General features: G+C 41.0%; 2 protein-coding genes across 12 annotated transcripts in view; one reads left to right on the forward strand and one right to left on the reverse strand.

Moving 5' to 3' along the window:
* The first annotated feature begins 3,591 nt into the window (after positions 1–3,591).
* Positions 3,592–13,596, forward strand: LOC310942896 (uncharacterized protein). Its single transcript, XM_083908362.1, has 6 exons — positions 3,592–6,073; positions 6,925–7,026; positions 10,422–10,478; positions 11,899–11,991; positions 12,706–12,891; positions 13,008–13,596. Exons 1-6 carry the CDS (start codon positions 3,803–3,805, stop codon positions 13,137–13,139), a joined length of 2,841 nt encoding a protein of 946 aa, XP_083764488.1. The 5' UTR covers positions 3,592–3,802; the 3' UTR covers positions 13,140–13,596.
* Positions 13,597–13,601: 5 nt separating this feature from the next.
* Positions 13,602–17,068, reverse strand: part of obsl1b (obscurin like cytoskeletal adaptor 1b) — a 30,768-nt gene continuing 27,301 nt past the window's right edge. For all 11 annotated transcript variants that reach the window (XM_083908355.1, XM_083908354.1, XM_083908353.1 and 8 more), the window contains one exon: positions 13,602–15,844. In XM_083908355.1, the coding sequence (XP_083764481.1) occupies positions 15,834–15,844 (11 nt within the window). In that variant the 3' untranslated portion in view covers positions 13,602–15,833. The remainder of the gene's footprint in view (positions 15,845–17,068) is intronic.

The following is a 17,068-nucleotide window of genomic DNA, read 5'->3' on the forward strand; positions in this document are numbered from 1 at the left end:
TCCTTCTACAAGGGCTGAGGTTCTACCTGGAACCATTTGTTTTTCAAGGGTTCTTGGTAACCCTAATGGTTCCATTGAGAACCATTTTGATCCAGAGAACCCTTTAAAACCCCTTTCCTAAATGAAGGGTTTTAAAGGGTTCTTGGTAACATTAGGGGTCCAGGTAGAAGCTTTATAAAAGGTAGGTTCTACCTGGAACCCTAATGTTACTAATAACCTTTATAAAAGGTTCTACCTGGAACCAAAAAGGGTTCTCCTATGAGGACAAGCCGAAGAACCTTATATGGTTCTACTTTGCACTTTTATTTCTAAGAGTGTATTTAGGTGGCTAAAATCCAACAAATGCAAGCACAGGCTTTATGTGGCGAGGCTGTAAACTCTTAGAAATAAGGGTTCCAAAAGGGTTCTTCTACATGGGCTGAGGTTCTACCTGGAACCATTTGCCTCTGAAAAACCCTTTTCCAGAAGACAGGGTTTTTCAAGGGTTCTTGGTAACACTAATGGTTCCAGTAAGAACCATTTTGATCCAGAGAACCCTTTAAAAACCCCTTTCCTGAATAAAGGCTTTTAAAAGGGTTCTTGGTGGAACCCTCCAAAAGGCTTCCAGATGGAACCTTTATAAAAAGGTTCTACCTGGAGCCTAAAAGGGTTCTCTTATGAGGACAAGCCGAAGAACCTCATATGGTTCTACTTAGCACTTAGCACTGTTTGCACTTTTAAACATTGACTGGAGGTTGGGGTAAAACAACATGTAGGAGATGCCATCAGGATGATGAGGAGGTTTTGGGAATGTCACGATCTCGCAGAGGTTTTATTTGAAGCCTTGTTGTGCAGCGTAAACACGTTCCTCCGCGATGTGTAGGTGAGACGACGGTTTGTTTTGTTGTTTTGTTGTTTGTGGAGTATGTGGCTCATGTATATACAGGGAATCTCATCCACATTAACCCACTGTCAGCAGCTGCGCTCACCGGCTATATTTAGGCTCTTCAGTGTGTAATGCCAGAAGAGCCAATACCCAGGGCAGCGTGATGCCTTTTAACACACTACTAAGTCTCACCTGCCCAATTACCGCCGCACACAGACGTCTCATCTCGCGACCGAGAAACGTGCCCGCTCTATAATGACCGTTCCCGTGTGGCTCGGTCCAGTTTAAGCTACAGCTTGAATGAAGAAGTCAGCAGGGCCAAACGCTTTCCAAAGTAGGTCAGCCATGGTCATAAATGGAGGTAAAACCAGGCCAAAGGTTAAAAGTGTTTTGCAGATAAGCAATTATAGATGGACGGGTGAGTATTTTTTGATCGTTATAATATGTCCATATTTCGCAAAACGGCACCTGGGCGGTCATTTTTGAAGTTTTAACGTAGATAAAAACTCTGGAAGCATGGAGGTCAGGTGTGGCGAAAATGCAATATTAGCATATAGTGCTCTATATAGCTGATTTCACTGGATATTAGACGACTAATTTGACGACTCTACATGTTTATGGGTAAAAAAGTAGCTCATAGTTGCTAATTCTGCAATAATCACATATATTTACACCCTGTTCCGTTTGAGCACCATGCTAATGTCGTAGCTGACAGCTCTGACTGCTCGCCAGCGCTCGGCAAGTTTGTCACAGTTTTTTCTTTCTTTGAAAATAGCAGCTCTCATCGCTCATCGACACCAGCTGGTGGAGTGTTTTTCGACCACCTGCGTTTGCCAACAACAGCGGTTCTGACATGAGTTAGTGAAGTCTCGAGATAAGTGGAGGTATTTATACTGTATTTTCAGTCGTACTACAACCCGTTTGCGTGTGCTGTCCGTCACGGTTTGTGTTGCTGTTGTCACCTCGTCACCTGTCTTGATATAAACGCACTACTAGCTTTAAAGCCGCTGTAACTTTTGGCTAAAGACTTTGGCTATTAGCATTACCCTCCGTTCTCCTTACCTCTCCTCATGAATAAACGTGTTTCATGGCAGTGGGCAGGTGTATTTATTCACAGGTGATCACCTGTAACCTATAAAGTAGAGTTGACCCCCCCCCCCCCCCCTTGTTGTGGGATAGTCTGGACCGAGAGAGCCATGTCGGAACTTAAACCTTTTCAATTCACCGACAACAGGCTTTAACAAAGAGTAGAATTAAAAAATAACAACCTGCACGTTTACCTGATTGTTTTCAGGGCTGAAATGTACACCTGTGCTTTCTCATGCAAGGTCTATAATGACCTTTTGCTGTGCATCGGAAATAGCCAGGGGGTCAGGCCATGCAAACCATGACGGCTCACAGCAGGGGTTTGCAGATCAGATGCACCGGACAAGCACTGGCGCCAACTTGGATATCGTGACATCCAAGTTGAATCGAATTCTGGCCAGAATGTGACCTCAGAACACAGTCAGTTCTATGTCTTAGTTGCAGATGATAGTAATATATTTTTTTTAAATTTACAGTGTTTCAGTGTACACACTGAAGAAGGATCATTCTGAAAAGGATAACAGGACATAGGAGTCAGTGTGGACATCATCCACGCTCTTCTGCTGTTTGTGTCACGCCGCCACCTGCAGTGAACAACAATTCCCCCCCACACCGTTGATGAAAGTTCCTCTGGCAACGTTGCTAACCATCCTTCGGCTAACTCCTCGCCGTGATATTAACTTTCTGTCGCCCTCGTCCTTCACAGTCTCTTCACAGCATGTGGTCGGTATTGATTGACACCTGCGTGATGCGCGAAACATATGTTTTCTTGGCTCAGGGCTGTTTCGTGTTTACTCAACTCTCCCGCGTCAAGCGGTACACCAGCCTTTCGAAAAAGTACTCCGCGTTCAGGCATCAATCAGGATTGACGAAGGTGCAGAAATCGGAGTAATTTGCACGAAGGAGTTGCACCTCTGACCGGTAGACTTCTGCACTGCCAAAAGTCCAAAAACAGCAACTGCAGTGGTGCCACAGGCAAGACACGTTACACGAGAGGCTGCACTGGAGACAGCTTTTGGCATCCAACTATAATACAGATCGGCTATCAGGCGTGAAGAAAATATATTATGTTATATAAACTGTCAGGTGGTCAGTTATAAAAGTTGTATCAAAAACATTTATTTTGGTTTAGACGGTAAATACTTTCCAAATCGATATTTGAAAAATATGAAACCTTGAAGAAACCAATTAATTGTCGTTTTCAAATTCTCTAATTCACTATTTCTATTGTTTTTGGATTATTTTCCAGAACTATAGGAATTAAAATATGCTATGACTGTAATGACTGTGTGCACCAGTGACTGATCACACCTCGTTTAACAACAATATAAGTGGGTGTACTCTTGGAAAACAACTTGGCTCTTGGCAGTTACGGTCTTTGCAGATCAAATAGTCAAACGTACTCAGGTGTCCATTCCAGATTTATGCCTTACTTCAGCCTTTTATAGAGATCTGATATTCCTGAAGTTATTTGTCACTTCAATCCAAGCCCCAAAATAAATTTCTCAGTTGAAAGCGGGGGGATGGGGGATGGGCGGGGGGGGGGGGGGGGGGGTTGAGTCAAGTGGTCGTCTCAGTTTTGGTTTTGCGACAACCCGTCATGTCATCGTGCTGCTGCTGCTGCTGCTGTTGCTGTTACTCTCTCGCACTGGTTGGAGTCGCCAGTGACTCCCCCCCCCTCCCCACAAGCCGTGTGTGAATATCCACTCTGGATGGACCCAACAGCCAGTCTCTTGGACTTGGATTCTGCAGGTTCCTTAGAAACGACAACATCTCCCCCACCCCGCGCAATTTAATGGAGCATTGACTTTCGAGAAGACATAGTCTTCTAGGCTGAGAAGTAGCTTCACGATGTATCTGGAAAACGCAGAGAAAGCTAAGCTGTCTGGAGAAAGGGAGTCACCGGCTGAAGTCATGCTCACAGAGCAACGCGAGGTTGCCAGACTAACAAAAGCTGCAGATCCTTTGCAGGACAGTGTTGGCGTAAAGGTCCTCGTGGAATACACGGAGCAAGTCGTCACCAGGGACACGGACTCTTCTCTTCGATGCAAGATGAGTAACTATGAGGCTGAATTCGGTTCATGTGGTAACGGACACGCCGACAGCTTTGTGCAATATCCGACGAGCGGTGGATTTTTGGAATCCAACCAAAGCCTTGATAATTGCGAGACATCCAGGTTAAGCCAGTCGCGTAATGAATGTGTTCAAGGCTTCTGTTTTAAGTCCTCTGAGCAGAGCGCTAATCATAGCATCGCCTGCAACAAATGCCGTCCTTGCTGTGAACAGAGTGCAGAACAACTCGGACTATTTCAACAATGTGAACCCTGCGGTCGACAGTTTGAGTCTTTTGACTTTGAGCCAGACTCGCTGGTAGTTGAATGTGACGGTTTGGGGCTGTGTGAGATGTCTGATCTCGTATCGGGAAGCAGAGACGACCTTGAATTAATCGATCAATACGAGTCTGAGGATCAGCAGAGCGAGTGCTCCGACTCTGAAGCGGAAGACTCGGAACCTAACGTCTCTGACTTGGTGGACTCGTTTGACTGTGGCGCTGAACTTTGTGAGTACGATGACATCCAGAACCAGTCTGAGGGCACAAACAGTGATGTTGACGAGTACGAGGATGATAAGGAAGACGAAGAGAGGCATTTGTGCGAGCAAAATGGAACCGAGGCGACACTGTCGGAAGATTCTGGTGACTGTGAACTCGTCAACTTTGCCAGCGAACGCGGTGAGAAATACCAGGAAGCTCGAGAACTCCCTCAGCAAACTCCCACATTAGACATAGTGTCAACAGATCGCTGCGAGACGTGCGGATATGATGACTTTGAGACAAGCGAAGAGCACGACACCGGTCCTCCGACCAATGACAGCTCAGAGTGCTGCGCTGAAGGAGACAGACTCTCAGATTGCTCCTCCGCCGAAACCAAATCTTTCAAGACTTGCCGCAATGACAGTATTCCTTTGGACCCGTTCGCCGATTTGTTTGGGGAATCTGAGAAGGGCGATTCGAGCGACGAGCAGACGCAGTGGGAGTCATGCGAAGACGAGGACCAAGTAGAACAAAGCCACGCTGATCAAAGCAATGAGGACGCAAAGAAAATGCCCTCCAATTATAACGGTTTCTTTGACTTATTTGACAGCGACGACTGCAACGGTCACGCGTTTGCACCAAAGCAACGCTACATCTCCTGCTTCGATGGCGGCGACATACACGAATGCCTGTATCTCGAGGAGGCAGTGAAACATGTCGCAGAGAACGCCGACGCGTTCGAGGATTCAAATGAGGACATGAACAACGCGCAGGATTCTGCTGCATCTTCTGAGGAGGCGCGCGAAGAGGCGGCAGATCCGAGTTCCGCGGTCGATAGCGAGTCGGAGGGAAATCCAGAAGACTGGATCACAGATACGGAGTCGAGTTTAGCAGAAGAAGAAGAAGATGATGATGATGATGATGAAGAAGAAGAAGAAGGTGAAGCACTTTACACAGAAAATGAAGAAGAGGAAGAATCCGAGGTGTGTTTGTCGTCTGGCAGTGAGGAGACGATGTGCGCGCCATGCGCTGAGTACATCTCCGTTGAAGGTGATGCTTATGAAGAGGAGTTCTGTGACAATGCCTCTGCATTTGAACACGGACAGACGACTTTTATTGAATGTTCAGAAAAGGAGCCGTATTGGTCCCTTATTGACAACGAAGAGTTGGGCGACGTAGATGTTGAGGATTACTACGCGTATCAGATCAAAAGTGTTCAGTCTCGTTGTAAACAAGCCTCAAATGGACTTAATGATCAGATGCTGTGTGGGAGCGCTCCAAGGAATGAAGGAGCAGATGATCCTCCATCCGAGGGTGAGACTGAGTTACAGGCCCCTGCAGCCGCTGATGGATTTACAGACGCGGCCAACGAAGCGGCGCCAGAATCGGACAATGACTCCGGGTCGGACGACGCTTCAACGGAAACGAGATACCCTCGAGACATCATCCACAGCGTCGTGTCCGCACGCGCCAAAATCGAGGACGAGAGCGACGGCGACGAACGAAGCAGCGATTCGGAAGAGGAGCCGAGCGACGACGAATCCTCCGAGTCCTGTGACTGCGAGTACTGCATTCCACCGATAGAGCAGGTATTATCACTGTCCACACCTTTAAAGGTGCATTATGTAATAAATCTATAGCAACTGGGCCATAAAATCCTCCTAATATGTCACAGAGACTCAGGAATAATGTTCATATAACAAACTGAACTCACCAACAACAACAGTACAGCCAAAATATTTGCATTAAAAACAATCTTTTGCAGACTGCAAATCATGTTTATGTTTTGAAATCATGTTTTGGTATGTGGCGCCACCTACCGCCGTCTACCAATCATTGCAGTCAGTAGAGTCTCAGCTGCCGAGCAACCACGGGTTGCCAGTTACGCCAGAAAACGAAACCTAAAAGACCTCGGTATTTTGAATTTGAATGTAGTAACCGTTTTTGGCCACATTCTTACATAATATGGTGCCTTTAATATGTGAAACAACAGAGAATGTGAACGTTCAGACATCATCATCATCGTTCACTCTACACAGACAAACAAACACAGCAGTGTTACAGGCGGCTGATTTGTTTTTAGAATCCCGCTCATACTAACAAACACAGATCCGTGGCCACTCGTTGAAGGACGAGACACAGTATATAGCGACTCCAATCCAGTTGCTCCATCAACAGAGCGGCAGCTGTAGCAGGTTTCCTGTAAACCCCCCCCCTCCTCCTCCCTGAAACACCACCACAACACAATCCAGGCTCTTAAGTGACAAGAAAACATACACACACGATGAGCACTACATCCTCGACAACAATTATGTCGAGATGTCACAAGTATGTACTTGTATGTTGTAGCTGCCGATCATATTGCATTGCTTGGAAGCTTAAGCGCCCATTTAAATTGCAGCTCAACCCTTTTGTCTCAAAACTGTTTGTTTGTCTCAAGGTTCCAACAGAACCGCTGCTGCCGAGGATGATATCAAATGACACGGGGAAGATCTGTGTGGTCATTGACCTGGATGAAACACTTGTCCACAGTTCATTTAAGGTAAGTTGGCCTCATTTGTCATAGTTACAGGGTATCTGCGGGGGCTTGAATTTAAGGCCTTAAAATGTCTTAAATTCTCCTAAACTCTCATAAAAGGTCTTAAATAAAATTTTTAAAGGTCTTAAAAAACTATTAACGTGACTTTTAGGTAAAAGTTTACTTTAGTTTACTAAAGTAGGTCACCTGTGCTGCCGATGGAGAATTTATGGAGCACCACCTAGTTGGTGTGTTGTGCGCGCGCCGCGGTGTGTTACAGCTTAGCATAGCAGCGGAGAAAACTTAACGAAAGCCCACAGCTAAGCCGAATTGCAAGTTCAACTATTTGTTTACTTTTTTTTTACTAGTATGGATTTGAAATGGGTCTTTAATTGTATTCATTATGGTCTTTAAAAAGTCTTAAAAAGTCTTAAATTTTACTTGTTGAAACCTGCAGAGGCGCTGTAGTTACATAACAAACCAATTTGTTAATGGCATCAAAGATATTAATGTCAACTGCATTTTCCCCCCAAACATCAAAATGACAACATCTTTAATTGTCTTATTTTGTTCACAAACCAAATATATTCAGTTTACGGTCACAGAGAATCAAAGAAATGAAAAAAGAGGCTAAAATTTCAAATCAGCAAATCTAATTTGCCCTCCCCTCTTCCTTCTGTGTAGATATGAACAGATGAGCAGACATGTTTGATTTTATTGTGATTTTATGGTCCATTTTCTTCTCGTTTAGTGCATGTATGTCACTGTGTGCACTCTTAGAAATAAGGGTTCCAAAAGGGTTATTCTACAAGGGCTGAGGTTCTAGCTGGAACCATTTGTTTTTCAAGGGTTCTTTGTAACACTAATGGTTCCATTGAGAACCATTTTGATCCAGAGAACCCTTTAAAACCCCTTTCCTGAATGAAGGGTTTTAAAGGGTTCTTGGTAACATTAGGGGCCCAGGTAGAAGCTTTATAAAAGGTAGGTTCTACCTGGAACCCTAATGTTACCAAGAACCTTTATAAAAGGTTTTACCTGGAACCAAAAAGGGTTCTCCTATGAGGACAAGCCGAAGAACCGTATATGATTCTACTTTGCATTTAATTCTAAGAGTGTATTTAAAGTGGCTAAAATCCAACAAATGCCAGCACAGGCTTTATGTGGCGAGGCTGTAAACTCTTAGAAATAAGGGTTCCAAAAGGGTTCTTCTACAAGGGCTGAGGTTCTACCTGGAACATTTGCTTCTGAAAAAACCCTTTTCCCGAAGAAAGGGTTTTAAAAGGGTTCCAGGTGGAAGCTTTTTATAGAGGTTCTACCTGGAGCCAAAAAGGGTTCTCCTATGAACCTTATATGGTTCTACTTAGCACTTTTACTTCTAAGAGTGTAGAATCCGATGATACAGTAACTTACATAGATATTGAACGAATGTAATGACATCTAATGTGAACGTAAACTCTGATACTGGTCTATTAAAAAGATCCAATAAATGATGAATTATCCAGAATAGCAAAATAGTTGCGCGATCAAGTCATATACTTTACTTTATTTGGTATTCATGACAATATTTGAGTTTTATAATGCAGTGCATTAATTGCTCTTATTGCCGCGTGACATCAAGGTCACAGCGTTTGACCTTTGCGGGAGTCAAACAATGTTGTTGCTCCGCATGCAGATTTAAAGATTTTCCCATGATTTAAAAATAAACCCTCTCAAGTATCAGCATCTCATTTATTTTACCTTTTCCAGGAAGACCTGGATGATGTGTCATACAAATATTTATGGTCAATCTTAACAGCTTCTCCACTTTTATGGATGAGCTCTATTGTATGATTGAACTACCACATGTCGCTTATTTCTTTTGGCCATGCGCGGAGCTGGAGCGCCCAGAAGTTTTTTTTTTACGTCGCCAGGCAACCGCAAAGGGAAGTTACTATTCTTAACCGAGACATCGTTTATTAAACATATTTTTTTGGACTTGTATATAATCTTTATGTTTACTTTGATACCTTTTATGGTAGCGTTTGGCAAACAAAGTAATCAATGCTGAACATTAGCGGCTCCCGTGTCTCCACAAATTATGTAACGAATGTCATGTGGTGTTTGGTCCGTCTCAGGTCACAGGCTGCCCCGAAAGGATGTCACTGGATATCGGTGCTCACTGTGTAAACAGGGTCAGGCTCTGTTAACTACATGTTAAAACACAAGGAGGATAATAAAACTCATTATTACGCTGACATACATACTAAAAATAGTACAGGGTATTAGAAAAGAAGGCCAGTGAGCTCAGGCTCACTATTAAGGCTATTCAAAATTCAACCGTACATGGCTGCCAATGGGCACACAAGGAAAAATGGATTTTAGAGTGTAGTGAAGTGGCTGAAATCCGTATTTTTCTTTGTGTCCCCATTGGCAGCCATGTATGGTTGAATCTAGGAAATAAAAGTGCTAAGTAGATCTATATAAGGTTCTTCGGCTTGTCTTCATAAACGTTCCACCTGGAGCCAACAAGGGTTCTCCTCCTTTTGGAGGGTTCCACCAAGAACCCTTTTAAAGCCCTTCATTCAAGAAAGGGGTTTTAAAGGGTTCTCTGGATCAAAATGGTTCTTACTGGAACCATTAGTGTTACCTAGAACCCTTGAAAAACCCTTTCTTCGGGAAAAGGGTTTTTCAGAAGCAAATGGTTCCAGGAAGAACCTCAGCCCTTGTAGAAGAACACTTTTCGAACCCTTATTTCTAAGAGTGTACTTACCGATACCGTGTCTGGTCAGATTAGGTTAGTCTGAATGAAGGATCTCCAACACAGACTCCTGTGTATTAAGATTGTAAAAGTTCTGATTTTCTCTATAGGTTTTGGTGCAGTTTACAAAGCACAAGCTTCATTTTCCATCGCTGTAGATTTTATTATAGGTGTCTTTTGTGAAGTGGCTTAAATCTGTGGTTCCTTGTGTCCAACATCTCGTGCTGGTTCTTGGCGACAGAGGTTCACTCAGCGACAAAGACAACAGAAATATAGTTTTATAGATGCAGCAGAGTGATAGAGAATGACTGAATTCCTGTGAAATTCTTTGACCTTTGATTTGGCGACGCTTCACCAACACAGATAATAATGCAAAGGCTCGATCACAGCCGGGAAGACACTTCTGAGATCTGAGACTTTCACGAGCCTTGTCGCGTTTTTCTGCGGTGCCCGTGTTTTAATGACGGCATTAACCGGAGTGTATTATGAACAGTGTTGTGTGACTGTAAAGATGCTGAGGCGGCGTCTCCGTGTCTGTTTGACTCATCGTGTGGTCCTGATTTACTGCAGTCACGCTGACCGCTACACAGTGTTGAATTTTATTTGTCTGGGAATTGCTTCCTTTTTTTTTTTGCCATTTACGTTCTTCTTTTTCATATATTTGTATTTATATCCTCCACAGCCATTGAACAACGCTGATTATATCATTCCACTGGAAATTGATGGAACAGATTATGAGGTACGTTTAATGCTCGTCTTCACCTCATTGTTAACGTATATAGCAACGTATATGTTTTTTGTGTACAAGCCTCATTTTTATGAGCCACGCTGTATAATACACACCACACACCAGGAACCGTGTACGGTCGAAACACCACCTGACCTGAGAAACAGGATAAAAACATGATAAAAGTCCCTTACGGACTCCGGTGTGCACTGCGCTGGTGTCTTGACAGTGCTGTAGCTCTGCTTGTTGATGGCTCCAAGCAGCAGGTGGTTATTTCAGAGGCCTGACGACACGACCAAAGCTCGTCGGCCTTCTCAGAAATCACTGGACATCAATCTCAGGCCGCGGCGCATGTCGTGCCCTGCTCCTTGGTGTTCCTTGGGGGAATGACTTCTCCCTGCAGGAGACTGTAAATGGTAACTCAAAAAAACCCAACATAATCTGTTGTGCTGGGCTGGTGTCCAGAAGACCTGGGTCTGCTTCAAGTAATCCAGGATAGGCTTGTGTTTAAGTGGCGAAAGCCTATTCTGGATGACTTGGTTCAGAAACAAGGTCACTAGCATCTCAGTAGGAGTAGATTATGTAGGTATGTCTTGATTTGGACATTACAGTTAAACATATATAATTATAGCAACATGCAGTCATAGACAGTGGGTTACCCTATCAAATATAGTTATCCTAGTTTTTAAATAGTTTAGGACATTTCAACTATTGAATACAACCCCACTATGAAATATAATTATTCCTCAAACCCTATATTTGATTTATTCAGTTTTACAGTTTCCAAATTTTGGTACGTTTTAACATTGTTGTGAGCAAAATGCCCAATTTATCAAAATGTGATACAAGGAAAAAAAATCATAAACTAAAATATATGGCAAAACATTTTGGTTGGGATTTTGTTTCATTTCCAGAGAATATTGTTATTTTATGGCTATTTTTGATGCAACATTACAGTGATTTAGTGACTCACATGCAGGTGCTGTACTATGGAACCCCCTAAGTGACAAAAAAAAAACTTGAAATCTCAACTTGAGATTTCAAAGAATTGCAAACATTTTACAAACATTTTTCATGTCATCATTTTTTTGAAACTCGAGATTTAAAAAAAAAAAAATATATATATATTTTCATAATTTTTGGGAAACTCGAAATCTCAACTTTGAAACTCGAGATTTCAAAAAAAAAAAATTATTTTCATAATTTTTTGGAAACTCGAGATCTCGACTTTGAAACTAGAGATTTAAAAAAAAAAATGTATCAGTTTTTTTAAAATTTTCGTCATTTTTTTTTTTTTTCTCATATCACCTCAGGGGCTCTGTACTGCACAACATGAGAGGATGTATTTATGTTTTTTTCACTTTCCCCTCATTATACACATACAAAGTGAAGCTGTTTCATTCATATTCGTTCATATTGTGTCTCCACTCAGGTGCACGTGTTAAAGAGACCCCACGTCGACGAATTCCTCCGGAGGATGGGAGAACTGTTTGAGTGTGTCCTGTTCACCGCGAGCTTAGCCAAGGTCAGACTTCTGCTCTTCTGATTCTGTCACCTTTTTAGTTGTTTAGTTGTGAGTGAGTGCGTACACATAAACAAATCTATCAGTAGTTGACATGTACGGTAAAGCTACACCTGTTGTTTCAGCAACTTTTACGCTCAGAATTACTGGAAGTCTGAGTTTTGTGTCTAATTTATAGTGCAATGTTTATGGTGTCAGCCGACCCTGCAGACACTTTAACCTCTTAACATTTACTTCAAACTGTGTCAACCTCAGCCTTAAATGTTGACACATCTGCTCAGTGACTTAGTGCTCCACCAACTCCACGGCACATGACGCTCTCATGAGAACATTTTGAGATTGAAATGCTGCTCGTGTCCCTGTCACTTTTTTAAGCGTCCGAGTGTGAGTATTATCACTTCTGTAGAGCTGACAGTGACGCACACGTTATCCAGGAAAATCTTACGAGCAACAGTCAAATGGTTGCTCTCAGTTAAACCTTCTGCAGGACATGGACACATTAAGTAAAAGCAAGCAAGATGACATGTCACGTCAATGATTGCAGATATAATCCTTAAAAAAATAGCATTTATATGAGTGTTTGAAGTGTTTTTTGTTTTTGTTTATGTATTTCACCACAATGCAGCTTTGTGTGAGCCGGTGTAAGTCGGCACCCACGATCTAATCTTGCACTTTTACATAATTTAACATAATCTAATGATCTCCTTTTTACTGTAGTATGCAGATCCCGTGTCTGACCTGTTGGACAAATGCGGCGCCTTCCAGAGCCGTCTCTTCCGGGAGTCTTGTGTCTTTCACAAAGGGAATTACGTCAAAGACCTGAGTCGCTTAGGAAGAGACCTCAACAAGGTCATCATCATCGACAACTCCCCAGCCTCCTACGTCTTCCATCCCGAAAACGCTGTATGCTATTTATCTATCTATCTGTCTTCACTACACTGCACTGACTGTCATGTGAAATATTTTCATTTTAATTCCTTCGTATTCTGCATTTTTTTTTCTTTCTTTCAAACCTCCAGGTTCCCGTAGCGTCCTGGTTCAACGACATGTCAGACACTGAGCTCCTGGACCTCATCCCTTTCTTTGAGAGACTAAGTAAGAGCGACGACGTCTACGACTCTCTCAAGCAGCAGACGACGAGTTCAAGTTAGCGGGAAAAAAACGGGACACAAGCACGAGAACTGTCGTCACGGACCATTGCAAGGACCATACTGCAGAGAAATGTGGTTTAAGCTCGTATATGTAAGTTTCGTTGAGTTTACTTTTGCAGTGCACCTATGCCGTTGTGTTGTTGTTGTTGTTGTTGTTTGTTGTCGCTTACAGCAGTGTTTCCCAACCCTGGTCCTCAGGGAACACTGCCCTGCCATGTTTTAGATGTTGCCGTGCTCCAACAAACGGGATTCAGATGAAATTTTTTTTGAAAAAAAAAAAAATGGACAAAAGTTGAAACATTAAATAAAAAAAAAAAAAAGTTGAAACATTCCGTTTTTGAAAAAAAAATATTTTTTGAACAAAAGTTGAAAAATTCAATTTTTTGAAAAAAAAAAAAAAAAACGGACAAAAGTTGAAATGTAACATTTTAAAAAAAAATGACAAAAGTTGAAATATAAAAATGTTTTAAAATTAAATTTTTTTGAAAAAAACCAAAAAACATTAAATTTACATTACATTTTTGAAAAAAAAAATTAACAAAAAATATATATTTTTTTATTTATTTACAGAAGTTTTCTTTTAACAAAATTTGAAACAGAATTATTTGAAGTTTGTTATCAGGCTTCTGCAGAGCTTGATGATGAGCTGACCATTTATTTGAATCAGGTGTTTTTTGAGCAGGGCAACATGTAAAACATGGCAGGACAGTGTTCCCTGAGGACCAGGGTTGGGAAACACTGGCTAACAGTATGATCAGCCTCCATGTTAATAATTCAGTGTGGTAGTTGAGAGGCGTATGAACTGTACACAGTTTGAATATTATGGCTGATCAGTGTAAGCGTAGCCTTTAATCTCTACCGTGTATAACTTTGATATGTTTTTTTCTTCTTATATGTGAATGTGTAAGAACATTTTTAAATGTTTACAAAAAAAAAAAGTAAAAACACCACAATCTTTAACATAATATTTGACTTTTTAAAGTCAGACTTCAGGGGATGGTTTATGCACAGACGTACAAAATTGCAAGTTGCAAAATTATTTTTCTACATGTATTATAAAAGTATTTTAGTCAGTCATTTTGATTTGTTTATTTTTTGAGTTTATAGCTGAATTATCCACTACTGTGTGTGTGGCCCTTTGATAATGCAGTACTGGCTGTGACCTGCTGAGGCGCCATAGAGTTAAAGTTTGATGTTTGATTTGAAAGCACACTGTCTGTAAACTTGAATTTAAGCTTCTTTGTGTCCTGCTTTATGGATCTGTATATTCAGCTTCATGGGGGCAACATAATGTGGGTGTGTGTGTTTTTTAAATAATGTAACTTAAAGGTGCATTATGTAATAAATCTAAAGCAACTGGCCATAAAATCCTCCTAATATGTCACAGAGACTCAGGAATAATGCTCATATAACAAACTGAACTCACCAACAACAACAGTACAGACAAAATATTTGCATTAAAAAAATATTTTGCAGACTGCAAATCATGTTTATGTTTTGAAATCATGTTTTGGCATGCGGCGCCACCTACCGCCGTCTACCGACCATTGCAGTCAGTAGAGTCTCCGCTGCCGAGCAACCACGGGTTGCCAGTTACGTCAGAAAACGAAACCTAAAAAACCTGGGTATTTTGAAGTTGAATGTAGTAACTGTTTTTGGCCACATTCTTACATATGGCGCCTTTAAGTTTTAAAAATGAGGGTAACGTACTTATCAATGAAACACATATTTCTACGTTGTTTTATTGAAACAGGTCAGGTTTTTCACTACAGTTGTTTGTTTTTTCCTCACATACCTAACGCTTCCACACAACATCGCAGAGGTGGAAACAATCAAATGGAAAACAAAAAAAAATAATAATAAATGGAATATGGCACACGTTTCAAATGAAAACCACTCATTCACCATCCACTTTAAAATGAAACACACACTTTTCAGCTAACCAATCACTTCCTGGTTATCGCTCAAGTAATCTGTGGGTTCTATTTATTTGTTAAATTACTTGATTTTTGTTTTTTTGGCCCAATGTATTTACATTACAAGCCACTTGCTGCAAGACAGATGTCTGTTTGTTTGTTTGTTTTTTCATTCAAAGTTTTAAAGATATACAAAAACTATTTCTATACAACAGACTTATGATTAAAATAGAGTGGAAATAGAGGCGTTGTTTGGATAACACTGGTGTCAACTGCTCTTTAAACCTAACTAACTTTAGACCAATCTTTGTTACATGGGGATCTGGAGAATGTTATATATAAATATGTGTACTTTGAATTTTACAAAATAATTATGCATATACTGTAGATGTACTCATGAATGACTGCCAAAAAAACACCACACACATTCATTTTGGGTTACAGTCGACACATTTCCACACGGAACATTATTTACAATCAAACTGCATTTTTCACATCATGAAATAGAAACTGCTTTGACATTAATTCATTTTTCTTTGCACACAACATCATTTTAAACGGAACGGAAAAGAAAAAACACCTCTGTTTATATAAAAGTGAGTTCCAGAGAACCCCTAAACTTTAACTTGAACTGCAAGACAATTCATGACAAACCCTGTTTTAACCACATTTGTAGGCTGCAAGTAGAAATATAACAAAGCGACATCAGTGTCGCAACGTGACAGCGTCCACGTCTGGATCTGTGTCTGCGAGGCAGCAGAGGGAAGATGGAAGTGGCTCAGGCGTCACCTGTGAAATGTGAGTGGAGAAGGAAAAGCATCAGTCAAACACTGTGGCCTTATTCTGTCAAAATAGATAGATAGATAGATAGATAGATAGATAGATAGATAGATAGATAGATAGATAGATAATTGCAAGTGAAAATGATAGCTTGCTTAATAACTAGATAGAACAATTGCTAGCTAAAACGATTGCTTGCTAAAATGATAGCTTGCTAGCTGATAGATAGATAGACAGACAGAATAATTGCTAGTGAAAATGATAGCTTGCTAGATAGATAGAACATTTGCTCGCTAAAACGATAGCTTGTTAAAATGATAGCTTGCTAGCTAATAAATAGATAAAACGATTGCTCACTAAAATGATAGCTTGCTAGCAGATAGATAGATAGATAGATAGATAGATAGATAGATAGATAGATAGAACAATTGCTAGTGAAAATGATAGCTTGCTTAATAATAGCTAATATATAGCTGCTAGATGGATAGATAGAACATTTGCTAGCTAAAACGATTGCTCGCTAAAATGATAGCTTGTTAAATAATAGATAGATAGAACAATTGCTTGCGAAAATGACAGCTTGCTTAATAATAGCTAATATATAGCTGCTAGATAGATAGATAGATAGATAGATAGATAGATAGATAGATAGATAGATAGATAGATAGATAGATAGATAGATAGAACAATTGCTAGTGAAAATGATAGCTTGCTTAATAATAGCTAATATATAGCTGCTAGATGGATAGATAGAACAATTGTTAGCTAAAACGATTGCTCACTTAAATGATAGTTTGCTAGCTAATAGAAAGATTTAGTACAGTTTGCCTTTCTCAACACACAGTGTGGTCTGTGACTCCATTTTGACCGCTTTATTAATTAGTATTTATTTTCTTAGCTTAGTTCTGGATATGCATCATGACACCTTCACTTTGCTGGATTTATGAGTGCCTTATGACCTAAGCCAGATGACCGAACATAACACGCTTTGGGCTTAAGCCAGCATAATAAAACTAAAAATAGTTTACGCTCCTGCACAGTCAAATAGTGCAGCATTGGGGCATGTGAGGCTGGGCTTGACCTACATGGCCACAGATGGAGTAGGACCATAAACACCCTTTATTGCTTACAGAATGCCGCGCTCTCTAAGCCAGAAACATTTACTGTATTTATTACTATGGGCACCATGTGTGATGCCAAGTAACGCAATAGACTTGAACGCACAGGACAATT

This window comes from Microchirus variegatus (assembly GCF_963457635.1).
Source record: "Microchirus variegatus genome assembly, chromosome: 22".
NCBI classification, from domain to species: domain Eukaryota; kingdom Metazoa; phylum Chordata; class Actinopteri; order Pleuronectiformes; family Soleidae; genus Microchirus; species Microchirus variegatus.

Excerpts from the sequence above, each read along its gene's own strand:
- LOC310942896 (XM_083908362.1), top strand. The coding sequence starts at position 3,803 with ATGTATCTGGAAAACGCAGAGAAAGCTAAGCTGTCTGGAGAAAGGGAG. Across the intron at positions 6,074-6,924 it reads GCATTCCACCGATAGAGCAG|GTTCCAACAGAACCGCTGCT; the intron begins GTATTATCACTG and ends GTTTGTCTCAAG. Across the intron at positions 10,479-11,898 it reads TTGATGGAACAGATTATGAG|GTGCACGTGTTAAAGAGACC; the intron begins GTACGTTTAATG and ends GTCTCCACTCAG.